The sequence below is a fragment of the Salvia hispanica genome, chromosome 4 (genome assembly GCF_029641045.1).
Source record: "Salvia hispanica isolate PSC_SH4W2 chromosome 4, Shi_PSC_v1, whole genome shotgun sequence".
Taxonomy (NCBI): Eukaryota; Viridiplantae; Streptophyta; class Magnoliopsida; order Lamiales; family Lamiaceae; genus Salvia; species Salvia hispanica.
In genome coordinates this window covers 60598344-60619021 of record NC_142695.1, presented here as the reverse complement: position 1 = coordinate 60619021, position 20678 = coordinate 60598344, and the positions used below count along the sequence as shown (strand labels likewise).

At 35.4% G+C, this 20678-nt stretch overlaps 3 protein-coding genes and 1 long non-coding RNA gene across 5 annotated transcripts; 1 reads left to right on the top strand and 3 right to left on the bottom strand.

Moving 5' to 3' along the window:
* Positions 1–611: 611 nt before the first annotated feature.
* LOC125195577 (disease resistance RPP8-like protein 3) lies at positions 612–1812 on the bottom strand. Its single transcript, XM_048093714.2, is given in 3 exon segments — positions 612–815; positions 817–1310; positions 1560–1812. Coding segments are annotated over 3 exon segments (951 nt in total).
* A 4882-nt stretch (positions 1813–6694) lies between these two features.
* On the top strand, positions 6695–11798 carry LOC125194035 (late blight resistance protein R1-A-like). The gene is made up of 4 exons (XM_048092035.2): positions 6695–7206; positions 9050–11299; positions 11383–11413; positions 11503–11798. Exons 1-2 carry the CDS (start codon positions 6784–6786, stop codon positions 11273–11275), a joined length of 2649 nt encoding a protein of 882 aa, XP_047947992.1. The 5' UTR covers positions 6695–6783; the 3' UTR covers positions 11276–11299; positions 11383–11413; positions 11503–11798.
* Positions 8297–12429, bottom strand: LOC148929824 (uncharacterized). Its single transcript, XR_016128826.1, has 2 exons — positions 12198–12429; positions 8297–12118 (listed from the first exon to the last, which is right to left on the bottom strand). It is a non-coding gene; the product is annotated as an uncharacterized LOC148929824 (long non-coding RNA).
* A 533-nt stretch (positions 12430–12962) lies between these two features.
* Positions 12963–16273, bottom strand: LOC148929823 (putative late blight resistance protein homolog R1B-14). 2 transcript variants are annotated; one of them, XM_048092216.2, is made up of 4 exons: positions 15160–16273; positions 14505–15084; positions 13224–14122; positions 12963–13144 (listed from the first exon to the last, which is right to left on the bottom strand). In XM_048092216.2, exons 1-3 carry the CDS (start codon positions 16244–16246, stop codon positions 13225–13227), a joined length of 2565 nt encoding a protein of 854 aa, XP_047948173.2. In that variant the 5' UTR covers positions 16247–16273; the 3' UTR covers positions 12963–13144; position 13224. The 2 variants fall into 2 exon arrangements, with proteins under 2 accessions (XP_047948173.2, XP_088926216.1); XM_089070090.1 differs by having other exon boundaries at positions 12963–13136.
* Positions 16274–20678: the final 4405 nt, after the last annotated feature.

The window sequence follows — 20678 nt, the reverse complement described above, 5'->3', positions numbered from 1 at the left end:
AGGTTCTAAAATTATTTCGTAGGTGGAAGGATTATTATAGATCAAGATACTTTTCTCTGCGTTCATACAGAATTATCAGAAAATAAATTATAGAGAAAAGATATAAAATAAAAAGGACATTCTCTTGTAAAATAAAGCCAACTATAACATTGTTCCATACTCATTTATTTTCGTGTGTCCACATTCATTTAATGGGACATACCGCCCATAACGACAGTACATATTTTAATTCATTTAATATTTTCATACAAAGTATTAAATTTAATAGATAATAATAAAAATAATCATTATTTATAATTAATATGCCACATAACTCCTATACATTATGACATAATTTGGCATTTTATCGCTTGGAAGACATCGACACATGCATAGTTCTTTGTGAATTTTGTTTTAAAATTTTAGATATCTATATCATTTTTTTAAGAAAATCCTAGAATTATTAAAGGAAAAAAGTGAAATGGACTAAAAAAGTTTTGTTTAATAAGTTAGTGAAGATATAAAGCAAAAGAGAAAAGAAAATAATATAAGAAAGAATAAAGGGGTTGATTTTTGAAAAAAAAAAGAAAAATGACTTAATTACAGTGACACGAATGTAGTAGTACTACAAGTTATGGGCTGATATCCACCTCTAATATGTTGGAGGTTAGACTTGAATTTCTAATCTTTGTTGCAATGCGTTTTGTAGTTACCATCTTAAACTTCCTAAGATACATCATCGACCCAATCTCTTTCGGGATGGTGTTCAAATGTGGACAGTTTTTTATTTCTAATTGTCGGAGTTTAGGGTTTAGGGTTTAGGGTTTAGTGTTTCGACATTTCACCTTCTCTAACATGTAAATTTCTAAGATTCCACAACTCACCAATGCGAAGGACCTTAAGCGAACGAAGCCCATTGTGTTGGATCACCATTTCCCGACTAATGTATGCATTCCGCAGTTTGAGGCGCACTAGGTGGGGCAGCTTCTTCAGTACCGGCATGGGGTCTTCGTCAAGACAAGTATTTACCAAACTCAAGTAACGAATACGTGGAGGGAAATGATCCGCACTTGGTAAACTAGATAGGCGTCCATCCAGTTTGATAGCTTTGAGTCTATGCAGAGCAACAATCTCATCCAAACACGACACGCTTCTGAAACGATACCCTTTCAAGATAAGGTGATCAAGAACCCGATATTTCTTCAACTTAGCAAAGTTCTTGCCTACATCCAAGTTTTCATCAACTTCTTCGAAGCCCAATTTTTTGAGACTAGCCATCATCTCATATGCCCAATCATAAATAGAGGTGTAGGCTAGGGACTCTAGCTTGCCTATTTTCAAAGGCTTTCGGCATATCACATCAGACCAGGGACGGATTCAGGAATGTAAATGGAAGGGGGCAAAATTATATGTACAGATAATTTGAGAATTTAAGAAGGGGCAAATATAAAGAAATTTTACAAATTTTGCAAAATTATGAAATAAAATAGTAGTACTACATATCAGTATATTTGAGGATGGGCATTTGCCCCACCTAGTAATACATTACATCCGTCCCTGCATAGACATGTGGAGATTACGAAGGTTTGCCATTTTTCGTATAATATCCGACACCTCTAGCATAAAGTTTAGAGCTATATCAAGTGTCTCAAGCCTCTTCAATCCCCTCAACGAGTGTGGGATCTCTTGTATGTAATTGTTTCTCAATCCCAAGTATATTAACTCGGACAATGTGCCAATAGTTTCTGACAAAGTCTTCACCCCAAAATCTTCTAGGTCGAGTATTTTGAGTAGCTCAAAACTCTCCCAGTAAGACGGGCCAGCATCATCCATGGAAGGTGAGAGAATTAAGGTTTTTGTTGCCTTGACTCGTGGAATGATTAAACTTCTCTCTGTCGCATTGGATAACACGATGACGAGGATTCAACAATGGTCTACTATTTCCATTGCTTCTTAAGATCTCAAAGCCCATTTCCTCCTCTGCTTTTTTTATGGATAGCATGTGAAGCACGGGATTCATGCGACACTTTTTTACTTCAAATCTATTTGGAAACTCATGCACGACTTCAATAATGGATTCTTTAACTAAATTGACACATTGTTCTTCACCCATATGATGTTCCTCAGGTGTCCTTGGTATGTGTACTCCACTTGCTGTCCAAATTTGTTCCAACTTTTCTTCCCTTATTACTGCATTTTCCTTAAAAAGGGACATATGCAAGAAATATGGCTTGAGTTCTTCATCTAATCTATGATACATCGGTTCCAATAACTTCAACGATTCGCTCAAATCAACTGAATCGAAAAGTTCTTCCCACTTCACCCCTAAAAGTCTTTGTTTTGCTTTCTGCCTTGCAACATCTATTATAGCTAACGGCAAACCACCACATTTTTTCAACATCTCCTTCTGATACGAGATATCTCTATGAATATTCTCTCTACCCTATTATTTAGTTAGTTATTAATTTAGCATATCTTTTTCATATTTTCCCATATATCTCTTAGTATCTTTTGTGTTGCTCCTTAAGTTAGTATCCCTATTATAAATAGGGCTATTGTTATCATCATTATTCATTCAAGAAATATCAAATTATCTTATTTTCCTTTTATCGTGTTTTACTCTCTTTGTTTGGTTTGATCGACGGGCAAAGCTTCCGCGACTACCGTTTATCCCTAAATTTGACGCCAGAGTGATCGTGGGCAACAGCTCCCGCGACGTTCGACGCAAATTATCCGAGTTAAGGAACTTCACCCTTAACACCTTCCCCTTCCTCTCCAACTCCTTTGAGAATTTGTTCTATCACTAGTAGATTTATCAATCGTTTCCAAAAACAATTTCCAGCTCTTGTCAGAATCCAAAGCTTTGTGAACCATGTAGAGAACCAAATTCATACCATCATAGCAACTTGTGTACAACATTCTACTCCCATAGTCTGCTCCTGAAAAGCATTTTTCATACAAAAGAAGACTCAAAATTGTGAAATTTGGATAATAATAATTAGACTATTTGAAGACATACATACCTTCTTGAAAGCCTCTTAACAAGGTAACCATTTGCATTCCTTTTAGCAAGTTGTCAACAACTACGAAAAATCGCTTCCCTTTCAGGTGATGGCGAAGCATCTGTCGTAAACTCCGGTTATCCTTTTCCTCCAACAAGTAATCTCTCTCATTTAATCCCTTCTTTCCTAACACCATCTGTTGTATGAGTTCCACAAGCACCTCTTTATTGCTCATGTCACTACAAAAGGACACCCATGCACGCCTCTCGAACCAGCCAGTGATGGCCTTATGGTTGTATACCTGTCTGGCAAGAGTTGTCTTTCTCAATAAATCGTTTTTGTGGGATTTTGGAGAACATAATTCAATGCAAAATAACATTTAAATAGGTACTCCCTCGTTTCACAGTAATAGAGACATTTCATTTTCTGCACTCGTTTTGAAAAAATGATACTCCCTCCGTCCCATTAAATATGCAACATTTGCTTTTCGGCACGAGATTTTATGCAGTGTTGTTTTGTGAGTTAATGGAGAGAGAGTAAAAAAGAGAGAAGAAAAAGTAGAGAGAGTATTGTTACCTTTTATAGAAACGTTTCATTTTTAATGAGACAGACCAAAAAGGAAAACGTTTCATTTCTAATGGGACAGATGGAGTATTAAATAGTTAAAGGGGAGAGGGAGTAAAGTAAGAGAGAAAATAATATAGAGAAGAGTCTTATCTACAAAATTCTCTCTCTTATTTTAATTTTTCTCCACTTTAACTATTTATAATTATTTTTTCAAAATGAGTGTGTAAAATGAAATGCCTCTATTACTATAGAACGAAGGCTGGTTAATGATGGATAAATCGTGGAAGAGCAATCATCTGAATTGACTTTCGATTAAATTGAGCCACGGAAATTCGTAAAACAATTAACTAATCACAGTGAGGCCAGTTGATTTTTTGAAAATTTATTTATCTAATTAAATAGAAAAAGAAAAATGGTTAATACAGAAGTATTTTTTTCAGACTTAGGATGTTGGCCCAAAAAATATTCTTTCGCATGCAGAATAAAGACCCAGATTAAACAACTTAGTTAGATTATATCCCAATTAGCCCAAAGGAAAATTTCTATATTTTGACCCAATTTTTGGTAATGGGCCTTACTATATATGATCTTCTCAGGGGAAAATTAATTATCCAACTTTAGAAAATTAGAAATAATTAATTTATATATTAAGCATAATAATGATAAATTCACTTTGCATTTTTCTTATTTTACTTGTAAAATTAAGACTTTAGTTTCAATGATCCATGAAACGGATCAATTGAACCTCCATTTTAAATTGTACGCAAAACTATTTCAGTTTGAATTGATAAGACATTGAATTAATAAAGAGAAAAAATAAAATAAAATAAAATGAAAAGGACATTCACTTTTAGCACAAAGCCATGAGAAGCATAATTATTAAAAATTAAATAGAAGATAAAATAAAATCATGGGAAGCATTACCACCAGCACAATGTTTCAAGATTGCCCTATATATAATGCTCAATTTCCATAATTTGAGTTAGTTTTTCTTGAGAATTCATCAAAACCATAATAACTTCACAAAACATTGTATACATATATATTTTCCTTTAAACTCAACTTTATGCATTTGACTTTTAGAAGTTGTGTTTTAAGACATGTACTAAGTACTTTAATTTCAATTAATTAGGAATTGTCATATGATTTCATTCTTCAATCTGTTAGTAGGGTCTAATATAACAACAAATCCAACTTGATAATTAAAGAAATCGAATTGATCCCTAAAGTTAGCCATCACAGCTGGCCTTTCACGTTCACAAAGATAAAAATGATTTAAAAAAGACCATTGACTAATTAATGTAATACAGTAATTAGTTCACATTTAACCACTTGAAATTTAATATGGTACATCTATAGACTGATTAGTTTTGTCTTATAGTGATTTATTTTGTGGGATTAGTTTTCAAATGAAACTAATGAATTAAATTAAACTAGATACCAACTCAAACTTAAATTATTCATTAATAATTTTAACTTGGTCTATTGCATAAATTAGCTTTCTAATACTCATATTTTTATATTTAAGCATTAACAATTTATCCAAAAAGTATAATAAACGTTCGTATTCATATGTATAGCATATTAAACTCAACCAAAAGTTTGACATTTTATGTATTGACAGCCTAGCTACCGATGAATGAAAGCATAGATATTGTAAAAATATTCAGAGTAATTATATTATTGAAAATATAGTGATGTGGTAGGGTATGAGTGACATTAATATTTGTTTTATTTAAATAAACAAATATCAACTTGCTATTGAATATTGTATCACATGAATCTATACTAAATATCACCTGTTTAAAGACACCATAACTATTTTTTTGATATATAAAAGTTTTTAGTTATATTTATTCACAAACCCAATATATTGTGAAGTCAACGGACCCTTAATTATGGATTAATTCAAATAAGTAATCTGATTAATACGTTGTAGATAAGAATCATGAGACTTTACACGCCTTCACATATAACAACCTTATTACAATAATATTATATTTATAATATTTAAATAAAAAAAACAAAACCACTATACATAAAATAACAATTAAAGGACCCACATTACAAAAGTTCTAACCTTATAACATTGGTGAATACACTATGCTACTTATTGGTTAATTTGACTAGTTCAAAACTAATTAAAGATCGGCATGTTTATGATTAATATAGATCTGCTAAAATAAAAATTAAGAGTTATTCTCAACTCTAAGATGGTAACGATAAATGGTGGATTCATAATGTTGTTGAATGAATTCGTAGTTTATGTTTGATTTCACGAAAAATGTTTAATTTTTGAATTTATACATTTCAGAGCAAAACATATCCCACATATAATTTGTTCGTAATTTCTATATTAAAGAGGTTTTAGCTCAATCCTTCTCTACAAATCTAATATTTTATTTTGGATATGCTTATTTAATTATGTAAGTAACCATGTGCATTGATATTGCAAATTAGTACATCACATGCTAAGATGCTTTGTACAAATTAATTTGAGCAAATAATAGATTAAATTTAACCCATTGTAATTAAGGATCTATAAACTAATTACTCCGAGAATCTCCATAATATAGCCCGGATCGATACGACGACTTCCTTTGATCTTATACCTTCAGATCTCACATCGGACTCAATTAAAATTAAAATCAAGTAAAATTTGTATTTAGTTTCGAATAAAAGGAAGACCGAAAATACATAAAACAAAATAAAATCCAAAAATTAATATCCGGTGGCAAAATTCCATCGTATATAATGGTGTAGCAATGACATTGAGTCCTCAGTCCCCGTTTCGCAAGTCCGGTGCGAATTTCAAGAGTGTCGTCGGCTAGAACTGTATCACATCTTTTTTAAAAAATAAAAAATAAAAAAATTAACTCCTATATGAAGGAGGATATTATATATAAACTCCTAAGAAAGGAGGAAATTAAACTGTAAAAAAAAAATTAACTTCTCCCGAACTCGGCACCTCATACATTGATATCTAAGCTCCTTGCCGCTAGGACAAATGCTCTGGACTAGAACTGTATCACATCTTAAGATGCTTTAATTTGTTAGTAATTTAAACTCCACTAGATATGAATACGTGTGAAAGCTCAAAGTAAATTGCACTTATTTATATATACAAGAGTGGAGAGCATTGTACATAAATGATGCCTACTTCTTCCCACTCCAGCAAATAAAAAAGAGAGAGGCAAAAAAGCAGAGAGAGGGAGTGAGACACAGAGAGACAGAGATGGCGGACGCAGCAACAGAGTTCCTGCTGAACAACCTCAAGGAGCTCGTGCTGCACCAAGCCCATCTAATCAACGACACGGAGGGCAACGTCAAGAAGTTGGAGAGCGACCTCCTCCACTTCCAAGCCTTCCTCAAGGACACAGTGAAGATGAGGAAAGGCAACAACAAAATACAGCTGATGCGCAAGGAGATTCACGATGCTGTTTACGACATCGAAGACATCATTGATGCATTCGTGGTAAAGAACAGAGAAGCAGGGTCGAGTAGTCGTTTTATCAGAAAAATCCTGACTGGCCACAAAAAGCTGCTCAACCTCAGCAGCATTGGGCAGACGGTGGACGCCATCAGCGGCCGAATCACACAGTTGAGGAATGAAATCAACCTCACCACCCACGATGACAAAAATGATACACCTTCTGAGGTAACCCTCTCATATTATCATATGCTTTTTAAAACATTTAGGTACATCTATGATTAGGAAAACAATTACTTGATCAAGATTCAAGATGCTGTTCTCTATGAGTTAATGCTGTGAAATATTTAGTGCAAATCGAATGTTATTTGGCATAAATTTAACTTGGCACACGTGGACTATTTGCACCAGTCGTTGTGGTGTGCAACATCCCAGTACACTTGGTACGAGGGCGTTGCGTGCCACAACTGCTACAAATAGTCCGCGTTAGTACCCACCTTTTAATTTCAACCACTATCTACCATGACTATGGTTAACTTTTCTACCTATTAGCAGTTTGGTAGGATAGTTGTATGACCAAAAATGACCTAAAATGTAAATATAAACAATTTAGTTTGGGTGCATTTCAACACAAGTCATTGCCTCTAGTCTCCAATGTGTTTTCCTAAAATGTTAATTTCTCTTGTAACTAATGATAGCTCTATATTCATCAAGCTCTAATGAAACTATTCTGTATCTTATATTAAAAACTTTTGTTTTACCATTTTCATCTCAAGTCTTTAATATTGTCACATGTTAATTTTCTAAGGATGCGATAAAAGAATTCAAGCTAGAATGAATTTAGTGGCGGACATACATGGTGTGATGGAGGGCCACTAGAACTCCCAACAATTTTATCGTTATGTATATACATTACCCATAAAATTGTGTAATCTAGTACTCCCTCCATCCCAATAAATATGAAACGTTTGCTTTTTGGCACATGATTTTATGTAGTGTTGTTTTGTGAGTTAAAGAATAGAGAGTAAAGTAAGAGAAAGGGAAAAGTAGAGATAAAGTTATTTCTATTTCAAGAAACGTTTCATTTTTAATGGGACAACCTAAAAAAAAAACATTTCATTTCTAGTGGGATAAAGGCAGTATAAGTGCAAGTTGCTTTTTAGAATCGGTCTTAGAAAACTTCTTTTTTAGAAGCCTGAGTTTGAATCCTAATGCGTAATAGTTTAATTCTTGTGTTATATGGTTTGGGGGCCCAGTGTAAAATTTCTAGATCCGCCACTTAAAGCAAATAGACTATCTAAATTGAAAACAAATCCTCTAACTCAAAATCGGCTCAATATACGGAACCTTCCTGTGGGCGTCTTACTAACATTCTATTTCTAATGTCTACATTAAATTCTTGACTTATCAAATTCAGAAACCTCGAGATTTCATCATATTTTCGCATCCCGCAGTTGCTCCAACTTGGATTGCAAATCTTTTATTCATCGCCAAGGATGGCCTCTTCCTCTTCCTCTTCCTCTTCTTTATGTTCCTTGATACCCCCGCAGTTGATCCAATACAAGATGATGTCATCTTCTTCCTCTTCCTCTCAATCTTCCTTTCCTTCTTCATGTTCTTCGTGTTAAGTTCCTTGTTACCGTCTTCTATTATGTTCCTTGTTACATTCTTCATTTCCTATTCATCTTCCTTGTTAACCCCACATAGTGACATGACAATGATGGCGTCATCTTCTGCATCTTCTTCTTTATTACAAACCAAACATGAACACTCGTTCAAAAGACTAGCCAGTTAGGAAGAGATAACCTATTTGGTCTATAAATCCAACCAATTGCTCTTCATAACCGATGTGGGACATTGGTGTCTGACATTCATCTTCTTCTTAACATTCTTCTTTGTCCTTATCTTGCTCTTCTTCATTATCTTTGATCAAAGATAATTTAGTGGAATGTTCCAATTGAGCTGATTATGAATGTTTGAGGGAGTCGTGGCATAGTTCATGTCCTATCTAACCATTTTTCCATAAAAAATTATACAAGTATACTGAACTCAAAGTAAAATTTTCAAACAGCCTCGACCACCAAGAAAGGACAAGAATGTGGTGGGATTTGCAGACGTGACCGAAAGCCTCATACGCCGTTTGAGTCAAGAAGCCGACCGTCTTGATGTCATTTCTCTGACTGGAATGTTTGGGCTAGGCAAAACGACGCTGGCATGGAAGATTTATAATGATCCTCAAATCATCTTAAAGTTCCCTACCCGCATATGGCTTACTGTTTCAGCAGAATTCAAAGAGAAAGATATCTTTCTACGCATCCTCAGCCAATTTACCACTCTAGACGCCGACATGCGCGCCAAAGATGGCGATGAATTAGCTGATATTGTATCCAATTATCTCCAGATGGGCACTTTCCTAATAGTGATGGATGATGTATGGAGCATACCTTCTTGGGAACGACTTAAAAAGGCTCTCCCGTTGCAAGAAAAAAAAAGTAAAGTCTTACTCACCAGTCGTGAAGAGACTGTGGGAAGCCATGCTAGTAAGCCAAAACCCTTCGTGCCATTGCGTGCCTTTGAGCCAGAAGAAAGCTGGGAGCTGTTCCGGTTGGAGGCACTGGGCAAGCTCGATTGCCCTCCTCAACTGGTAAAAGTCGGGAATAAAATTGCAAATGATTGTGAAGGATTGCCACTTGCGATAGTAGTCATAGGAGGCATCCTTTACGAGTTATCAGACCCAAAAAATGTGTTTGCAACTAAAAGGAACTGGATTAAAGTGTCGGAAGATGTGAACTCATATCTCAGTGAGAAGGACCCGCTAGAACGCATGACAAAATTCATATCTTTGAGTTATGAGAGTCTACCTCACTACTTGCGACCTTGCTTTCTCTACCTAGGGCTGTTCCCAGAAGACTATGAGATTTCAGCTTCGAAATTGATCCGCATGTGGATTGGAGAAGGGTTCATACAACAAAAGGATCCGCGTATTCCATTGGAGGAGGTCGGACAGAATTATTTGAAGGATCTCGTTAGTAGAAACTTAGTCAAAGCTCTCAAGTTTAAAGCTGATGGTAATATTAAAATATGCCAGATTCATGATACCTTGCGTGAATTCTGCCGCATTGAAGCTGCTACTGAAAACTTTCTCCAAGAGATCAGGCTCAACGAACAAGGGCAATGTGTGCCTCCCATCTCTGAGTCGTGCCGCCGTCTTTCTATTCATTCTGATTACAAACGCTATATCTCATCAAAATCTTCTACTCCTCGTGCCCGCTCATTTGTTTGTTTTTCTAAGGAGCGCTGTGATGACCTGTCTGGGAGAGACTGCACAAGCCTCATTAAAGCCTTTAAGTTTCTCAGAGTTTTCGACATTCAACCCTTGATATTGAAGGATATCGATACAGACCTCTACACTTTGATTCATATGAGGTACATTGCCTTGTCCACCACTTTGTCGATGCTTTGTCAAGATTTCAACAAGATTTGCAACATGCAAACTCTTATCATCAACACCACATCTCCTACCCTCAAAGTTAAAGCCAACATATGGGAGATGAGGTACTTGAGGTATTTTAAGACAGATGCCTCTGCAACCTTGCCCTCGGCCAAGGACGGTGATTGTGCAAAGGAGCTTCAAACACTCGGCTTAATCTCCGTGGAGAGTTGCAGAGGACTTCATGAGCGGGCTCCCAATCTGAAGAAATTGGGCATCCGTGGGAAACTAGCCTTGCTTTGCGACGAAAAGGGACCTTTTGATAGTGTGAGGAAGATGAGATATCTGGGAAAGCTGAAACTAGTAAACGACAAGGCACAAGACACGGAGCAACTGAATTGCCTACCAAAAGTTGATCAATTCCCATCTGGACTCACAAGCCTCACACTGTGCCGGACTTCACTCAAATGGCAAGAAATCTCTATTCTCAGATCGCTCCAGAAGCTTGAGGTGCTCAAGCTAAAACAACAAGCCTTTATCGGGAACACCTGGGAGTTAGAAGATGCTGTTGGAGGTTTTCCGTCTCTTCAATTCCTGCAGATTGAACACACAGATTTAGCTTTCTGGCAGGCTAAATCTCATCACTACCCGAAGCTTAGAAGCCTTGTGCTCAAGAACTGCGACAAGCTTCGTGAAATTCCAGTTGATCTGGCTAAAGTAGAGAGCTTCAAGATGTTGGATTTAACTACATGCACAGATGCAGTTGACGCGGCCAGGAGTATTGCTGCTGAAAATGAAAATATATTTGGCAAAGAATCTGATTTCAAGCTCTCCATCTTTCCACCTCCTCCTGCTCCTGTGAAATGATCAAGATTCGTTTACCATTGGCAGGTGAGTTATCTTTCAAACCCCAACTTAATCTTTATAATTTCATGTTATATACTCTCATATCGATTATCACTTGTTTAATGCAGCATTGGTCACACATTTCAAGCTTCTAATCAGGTAGAGTTTTTGTAACCTAAACTTTTTCTACATCTTTTGTTACTTTTGTTGGTTTCAGTGGTTGATACATAGCTTGCATTCATTCACAGGGTCTGGTGCAATGTGGCTCGCTTGAATAACTGCTGCACTTGGCTTGTTCTTATGTTGAACTGTTTCCCTTCTTCGAATAGTCGAGCATGTTTGCTCGGATTTAATAAATGCCGCACTTGATTCGGCTTGTACGCTGAACTTGCAAAACATTGCCTTGTTGTGTTGTTACTTGTATTAGACCTGATTTCGCTCTTTATGGCGGATCAGATCATTTATTTTTCCCATCTTAATATGTATGTGTTCATTATGCACATTGGAGATCATTTATTCCCTATTGTGATTGTTTTGTTCATCATATCTTCATATGGAATATGATTGTTTCTGTTTTTCTTAATTACACATTGAAGCAAGAGGCATAAACATGGAATATCATGATTTTCATACTTTAACAGATCATGGCATAATCATATACCTCCAACAGAATATACAAGAGTATTTGGTTTTACTAATCTCACAAGCTATTTAGTTCACATAATTAAGAATTTTGCACCTTTCAATTTTATTCAGAATTTCTTCCCAAATCAGACTAAACTCATCACCAATTCAAGCAATCATTCACCAAATCCTAAGAGAGAGGATGAATTTCCCTTAATTCAAGCAATCATTCACCAAATCCTAAGAGAGGGGGTGAATTTCCTTCAATTCAATCTACATTTTGAAGCTTAGAGAAAAGCAATGTATAATGAATTCATACCTTAATTACACATGATTTGAGTTGATTTGGAGGTCTTGGAACCTCAAGCTACAATCCTTCATTGATAGAAGATGGTGGATGTGCTGTGTGAAGTGTGGGGGTGCACGTCGGAAGTGACGAAGCGACACGGCGGCGTCAGCCGTCGGATAACAGAACAGCGGTGGCGATGGCGGTGTGGGAATTGCGGAGAGAAAAAAGTGGTCTAATTTTGACTTTTGAAATTAACTTTCAAAATTTATTGGGCTGAAATTGGGCTCTTAATTTCTATTATCCTCTTCTTTCCTTTATGTACTCCATTAAGCCCATTGTTTTTTTTTTTTTTTTTAAAATCTAATCATACTTGTATGTTAGCATTTTAACTTAGATATTTAATTTTCATACATAATTCTAGTTAATTGATTGAATTAAAATTGGGCTATTGGTAGCTACTCCCTCGTTCCATATTAATAAAGTCATTTTGCCATTTTGGTACATTCCATAGTAATAGAGTCGTTTCCCTTTTTAGTAAAAGTCAACACATTTTTTCACACCTGGTTTACTCTTTCTTACTTTTTTCTCTCTTCATCTCTCTGCCTCTTTCATTTTGCACTTTATCCTCCCTTTACTTAATATTCGCGGGATTTTCTTTGTCAGGTTCTTTCTCAAGTTGTACCACGAGAGCCGAATGGCATACAATTTAGGATTAGACGTCATTTTCATCGACAATCACACGTCTGAAGACCTTTAGAGTGTTTTCAACAAACATTTTTAAGTACTACCAGAATATGCCGAATGACAACATTTCATGTCCAAATCAAGAAATACATAAACACAAATCAAAAAAAGGAAAAAAGACACAATAAAACACAAAGGTGATGCTTCTCCAGAGCAGAGCATAAAACCTTTGATTCGAATCTGTGATCTTCATATCCACCATATCTCAGCTTCTTGTCAATACACCTAAAAAACTAAAACACAAAAATACAGTTTAGCTATCAAATTCCTTTATAAAAAGAATATCTAAGTAGGAGAATCAAATCGGTTAACCTTATATCTGCCGAACTATAAGGACTCTGCCATAGTCCTCCTCCTGCTTGTCACGGATCCTTCTGGCACACTCGAGAAGAGATTCGTTTGTACGATCAACCTCGATCAGCTTAAGTTCTAAAATGTTACCCATGTCTTCCGAAATCTTCTTCAGCTTACCACAACGATTGAGCACTAGCCGCTTCAGTGCTGGGAAATGCTCCTTTTTGGTTTTCCAAAACTCCAAATCAGATTCCTGAATTAGCAAATATTCCAGTTTAACAAACAAATCCTCTTCTTCTTCTTCATCATCATAATCATCATCATCATCATCGCTTTCTTCTTTAATAGTGCTCCACGCACCGCCTTCAAAGGCATGATCTCTCAGTTTGAGCACTTGAAGCTCGGGCAGAGCAGAAATAGCATTCATATATTCCCAAGGGAATCGCCAACCGCTCAAGGTTAACTTCTTCAGCGTCTTCGGGAAAACAGGCTTAGCTTTTTTCTCAAGAAGAGAGCCTTTCTTCACAACTAGTGTCAGCTTCTCAAGTTGAGTCAAGAGAACAAGATTGTGGAGCTGATAGTCTTCATTTCGGTATTTGTCTCCAAAATAAGTGATTGCCAATTTCTTCAAATTGTAAAGTAATCTCATCATCTGTTCTGTACATATTAGCTTCTTCACCACATTCAGTGTAAGCAGCTCCTTTAGAGCGGAGGCCGCTCCTTTTGGATCGGGCAGAAGATCAAAAGAGGAGACAAGATAAGTCAGAAGCGGCATCATCCAGATCTCCAGTGGTAGATTCACGTTGTCGTTTGAGTGATGCCTCGGTCTCTTGCTAGGACGAATTATCAAAGCGCGAAGATTTTGAAGCCTTGATATGGCGTGCGGAACCTCCATTGGACACCCGAACGCTAGGTACCTGTTACAGTCCACACATAAAAACTTATCCCAAAAGACTTGCATGTGTTATAAAAAAAAGTTCATTTAGTCTATAAATCCAACATCAGTTGCCTTTACAACAATTGACCTCTCCCCCACCAAAAGTCAACGTCCTTGTTGGTCATGACAGATCTTTGCCATAACACCATTTTGAGTTCTTGTTGGTCATGGCTGGTTCACTCAGAGTCAATTCTAAAATGAGCCTCTCAGTGAAACCACCAATGTTACAAATAAAACAAAAGAACTAAACAAAAAAAACTAGCTTAGTAGGAGAGACAACTCATTTAGTCATCTATAAACAACACACCAACTGCTTTCAGTCTTTCATAACTGATATGGTACATAAGAGTAAGTAACGGTACCTCAAATGAAACAGCTCGAACACGGGAGCTGGGAGTGAGTACGAGTCAGTCTCCACCACATCCAGCACTCTCAGCAACTTGAACTTTCGCAGTGCAACTAATGAGCTCTCACTAGGCTGGAAGGTCAAACATGTACGCAGCGTTGAGGCGTAAGCTCTAGCAAGGCGCGTAAGATCCGGATGACCAATACTCAGCCGTCGCTCATAGTTCTCATCTAGAGCCTGTGATATGGCCATATCACGGACCATATTATGTATGGCGCAGCTTTTGAATTCGCCATTGGGCTTGAGAGCCGTGATCAAAGGCAGATTTCTCCTCACAAGCTTGTACAAGTAATCTTTAGCCTCATTTTCGTTTCCAAAGAATCCTTCAGCTATCCATAACTTGATAAGCTTTGAGATCCGGATCTCGTGATCTTCTGGAAAGCCACCCATGTATAAGAAACACGGCCTCAAATCAACAGGTAGATATGTGTAACTCAACGCAATTCTCTTTCCGAACTCAGTAGTACTCTCAACCGCGGATTTCACATCTCTTGCAATGTCAGCCCATGCTTCCATTTTCGCTTCTGATAAGATACCTGAAAAGATATATGAACTAGATTAAGATATATGTCTACGCAATATTGATTATGAATCTAGATCCGTGTAATTACCTCCAATAAGCACGATCGCAATGGGCAATCCTTCACAACCATCAACAACTTCCCACACGATCTTTTCCATATTTGATTCAAGTTCCCTGTCTCGAAACGCCTTTTTCTTGAGGAGAATCCAACTATTCTCAGGACTCAAGAGCTTCATCTTGTGAGGAGAGGAAGAGGTGACATAAGAAGCCACAGTCTCATCCCTGGTGGTGATCACAATCCGACTCCCGTCACACTTCCTGGGGTCGCCAAACGCCTTCCTTATGTCGTCCCACGCCTTGGCACTCCACAGATCGTCCACCACAATCAGGTACTTCTTTAAAGTCAAGATCCTCTCTAGGTTCTTCTCCACTGTCTCACTTTTGTCTACAAGAGTGTCAGAGATCTGTTGCTCCAAGGCATACAGAAGCTCCCCAAAAATGTTTTCTACTTTATAATTATGAGACACAACGATCCAAGCGCGGACAGGAAACTCGTTGACGACGTCCTCATCGTTGTAAACAGCTCTAGCCAGAGTGGTCTTCCCAATCCCGCCCATCCCCGTGATGGGGATGATTCGGCGTTGGGACGTCGGCTGTCCACAGAGCACATCTTTAATATTCTTCAAGTGCTCCTCGAGACCAACCGTGTCAGTATCAACATCAGGCTGGGACACCGGGGCGGACGAGCTCATCGTCGTTGCTGGACGCAAACCGTGCTGCTGCTCCTCTTTATGTTGGATCTCCGCCATCTGTTGAGCGATGGGGGATATTTTCGCCATCACTATGTACAGCTCACGGAAATCGTACAGAATCTCTGTACGATTGCGTGGGCGGCCGACAGCGGCCATTTTCTCGGCCTGGAGGTTCCAGCAGTAGTGCTCGTAGATGAAGTGCTCCATCACGTCTTCCGCTTGGTTGGCGGCGTTCGTGACGGCTGTTTCGAACCTCGCTGCTTCCTTGGGATACCTTTCAAGGAACCGTTTGATGAATTCGATCCGTGCAAGAAGATCTTTAATCTGTCGCTTTCCTTCATCGGAGATAGGGTACTTTTTATCATCGAGATTCAGGATTCTGTCTATGGCTTGGATGAGCGAATGGCAAACAGCATAAGCCATATTTTGCAGAAGAAGAGAGGAAGAAACAAGTTTGGATTTATGAGTTTTTTATGAGAAGAGAAAATTGAAAATAAATTTCAAATTAGTCTCATTATTACCCGTGCTGCTTCTGTCCCAATTAAATTGAGTAAAAAATTTTGGAAATAAAGATTAAGAAATTTTGTTGAAAAATAAGAGATAGAAATAAATTAAAGTATGCAATGAAATAATCGGATAAATTAATTATTTGCTGCAGCACTTCTCAATAAATTGCTTTAAGAATCTCGACACCATAAGTCTCCTCTAATTATAATTATTACTATCCATTTTCACTTTTTACTAGCTAAGATGACTCATTCCTTTAAAGAAAATAAAAATATCTTTATTTTCTCTATCTAAACACAAAAATAAAAATATATAAAATCTAGTACAATCTTAGGAAGGAGTAACTGAAGGAGTACTATATTGGATAGTGTACACGTAAAACGCCTAATAGAGACATTGATGGGGATTAAAAAATTAATTAATGAAATAAATATTGATTTCATAAGAGTAATTAGTTGCGCAATATCATTGAGTTTAGAAAAAGTGGGATACCTGCTGAAATAATAAGTTGCTTCTCATAAAACTCAGTTTTCCACTCTGTCACACACTAATTATGCAAGAAATTAATATTAGTTGCTTATAAAATAGTTTACCACCTCAAATTTTATATTGTTCCAATGAGAAATTAAAAAATTCTAACTCGATATTGACGAAAGTTAATTAGAAATTGGTAAACTAAGAATAGGGGTAATATATTAAATTTGCATGTTGATATTAATTTATTTACATAAAACAATGTTGATGTCTCTTATAACCTGATTATTAATTATTATAGAAGCGTAATATATTAAATTTGCATAAAATAAAATAAATCATTATTTGCACTTTAAAAATAATTCCAACGGCAAGTGGTTGAGTATTAAGTTTACACACAAATAGGAAAAACACGTTACTCCATTTGTCCTCAATGAATATGCACTTTGGGTTCAGCACGAATTTTAATGCAAAATTAGTAAAATAAGAAAGGGATAGAAAAAAAAGTAATTAGGCCATGTTTGGTTGCCAGGATTCTGTCTGGGAAAGTAATCTGATTACATAAATTTTAAATTCCTGTGTTTGTTTCAGTTTTTAATCAAACTGGGAAAGTAATCAGAATCCGAGAACAAGGAAAGTTTATATAATTTTCCAGGATTCTGAATCCTAGCTTTTCTTAGTTATTTTTTTTTCAGTTTTAGGATTCTTACATGTTTAATACAATATATTATTATTATTATTATTATTATTATTATTATTATTATTATTATTATTATTATTAATTAGAATGTTTTAAAAATAATTTAAAATTATAAATCATATACTACTTAATTTTAGAAAATAAATAACTATGATTAAAATTATCATAATTATAACTTATTTTATAATAATTCATAATAATAATTAATAATTTATTAAATAATTAAAATATAATTATATAATATAAATCGTATGATAAATAATTATTATTTTTATAAATTAATAATTAATCAATAAAGTCATAGTGTAGTTTTCATTTATTAAATTTAATCACTTATAACACCCTTAAATATTATAATTATAATACTAATTATTATTATAATAAATGAGTATAATATTTTAAACTATAATTATATGTATTATTTTATATTATGATAGAATTCATATTTAAACTATCCATTGTAATAATAAATAGGGGTGCGTTATAATGATAACTCATATTTATGTGATAACCTAATAACCCTATCATTTTATGGGTCAAAAGTATCATTTTTACTAAAAATGATATTTATACGTGATAAAATGATATTTTTTCAGCATACATAAAATGATACTTTTAATCCACAAAATGATATTTTGTTCTATAAAATGATACTTTTTCGTCCATAAAATGAGGGTTATTAGGTTATCACCATAATTATGGGTTATCATATGATCACATCCCATAATAAATATAATAATATAATTATTATTATCTGTAATTATTAAAAAAATTATATTATTATTCTTTTTTATAAATAAAAAATAATAAGTATACTTTTCGCTTGGTGTTTAAATTATTATTAAATTTAAAATCTTGATATTTTTCAAACATAGGAAAGTAAAGTTACTAGGAATCATATTTCCGGGATTCATTTTCCCAGGAATCATTTTCCATGCCAACTTTACTTTCCCGTCAACCAAACATAGCCTTAAAGAATTGTTAGTGGGTAATGAGTCCCACCTCATTAGAAAGAAAAGAGTTTCCAAAATTAGAAAATACATATTCTTGTGGAACATATTAAAAAGAAAAAAATGCATATTCTTGTATAATAGTATATTTTAAAAGAAGTTGAGGTGTATGATCAATCATCTTAATTTTATGATCATTAAATACATTATCTTGAATACAAATAGAGACACATCTTTTTAAGTAATGTCAACAATGAGGTGCAGAAGAGCAAATAGCAATCACATAATTATAAGATCATTAAATACTTTCCGTGGAATCTCAACAACAATTTTACATTTTGGAAGTCAACAACAATTTTACATTCTACTATGAAATTGTGCTACCGAAATTATTAAAGTAATTTAGTACGGTTGGCGTTGCTATTTTTTAATTACAATATTAAATTTAACGCGATGCAACTGTAAATATGAACATGGAATCTTTAGTCTTAGATATAAACTACTACTAAACGGCATTAGATTATAAATGGGAAGCTCCTTATCATCATGAGGGGAACAATAATGATATTTTATAATTGTGAAAATACATGTATATCCACTAACTATTTCTATCGAATTTTAATAGTACTATAATAAAATAAGTTCAAGTTTAAATAATTAAACCCCACATGCCAAGCAGCCGATGAGAAATTCTTTTTCATCAATTTTGCTCATTTCTTTTAATTCACTTTTTTTTAAACTTATTTTCAATTTTAAGCAAGGTTGGACACTTGTCATCATATTGTCCAATTTTTAATTCTTAAAGGAGTACAAAGTTTGCACACACTATAATTACAATTTCCCGACCTTAGAATTTCTTAGATAAAATTCAAGTACAACACTATAACACTATAATTAGTTTGAAAACAATCTCCATCAATCTAATAATCAATTATATAGATTTTATGATTTAAGTTACTTTTGATTATATTAAAGAAACAAAATCAAATTTAAAGATAAATAACTAAATTATAGCAACTATATAAATTAGTTTTGATTCTACGTTTATAGATTTATTTTGATTCTAATATATCATTTAAGTTAATTTTTTACTCTTTCTATCCCAAAAATGTTTTCCACTTTATGATTATGAGACACAACAATCCAAGCGCGGACAGGAAACTCGTTGATGACGTCCTCATCGTTGTAAACAGTTCTAGCCAGAGTTGTCTTCCCAATCCCGCCCATCCCCGTGATGGGGATGATCTGGTGTTGGGACGTCGGCTGTCCACACATCAAAGCTTTAATATTCTTCAAATACTCCTCGAGGCCAACCGTGTCATTATCAATCTCAGGCTGGGACACCGGGTCGGACGAGGCCGTCGTTGCTGGACGCACGTCGTGCTGTTGTTGGATCTCCGCCATCTGTTTAGCGATGTGGGATATTTTCTCCATCACTACGTCCAGCTCACGGAAATCGTACAGAATCTCTGTATGATTGCGTGGCCGGCCGACAACGGCCATTTCTCGGCCTGGAGCCACAGACACTATGACCCCAGAAAGAGATGATTTTAGTATCTATGATACAGTTACTGATACATATATTAAAACTGCAAATGAGAAATTAATTACAGTTGTTGGGTTGGGAACCATTGATATATCTCCTACTCCGTTTATCGAACTGTCTACATGTTCCTACATTATCTAAGAGATTGATGTCTATTAGTCATGTGACTAGAGATCTAATTGTAAATGCATCCCACATTTTGTATATTACAGGATATTCAGACGAGGTGGATTCTTGGGCGTGGCACTGAGAAGCAAGGACTTTACTATGTGGACAAGATAGCTCAGCGTGGCAATGTGATGCTGGCTCACGGATCCACGAAACAAGAAATTCGGTTGTGGCACGGAAGACTAGGACACTCTTCTCCTGTTTACTTTAAACTTCTTTTTCCGAACATTTCAATTCCTACTGATTTTTCATGTGAAACATGTGCTTTGGCCAAGAGCCACAAACAGTCATTTAAACCAACAAACACTCGTATGAATTCCATTTTTTCCTTGATACATTCTGATGTGTGGGGTCCCGCACCAATTACTGGTGATGAAGTTTTCGATATTTTGTGATATTTGTGGATGATTGCACTAGAATGACTTGGATATATTTTTTAAAACATAAATCTGAGGTTGTCGAAAAATTTATCATTTTCTATAAAATGATCCAAACCCAATTCCATACCAC

Bases quoted from the DNA above. Each gene is read 5' to 3' on its own strand.
- LOC125194035 (XM_048092035.2), top strand. From the start codon at position 6,784: ATGGCGGACGCAGCAACAGAGTTCCTGCTGAACAACCTCAAGGAGCTC. The intron at 7,207-9,049 runs GTAACCCTCTCA...ATTTTCAAACAG, and splicing joins AAAATGATACACCTTCTGAG to CCTCGACCACCAAGAAAGGA.
- LOC148929823 (XM_048092216.2), bottom strand. From the start codon at position 16,246: ATGGCTTATGCTGTTTGCCATTCGCTCATCCAAGCCATAGACAGAATC. The intron at 15,085-15,159 runs GTAATTACACGG...ATATCTTTTCAG, and splicing joins TGCGATCGTGCTTATTGGAG to GTATCTTATCAGAAGCGAAA. The intron at 14,123-14,504 runs GTACCGTTACTT...GGACTGTAACAG, and splicing joins TTCGAGCTGTTTCATTTGAG to GTACCTAGCGTTCGGGTGTC.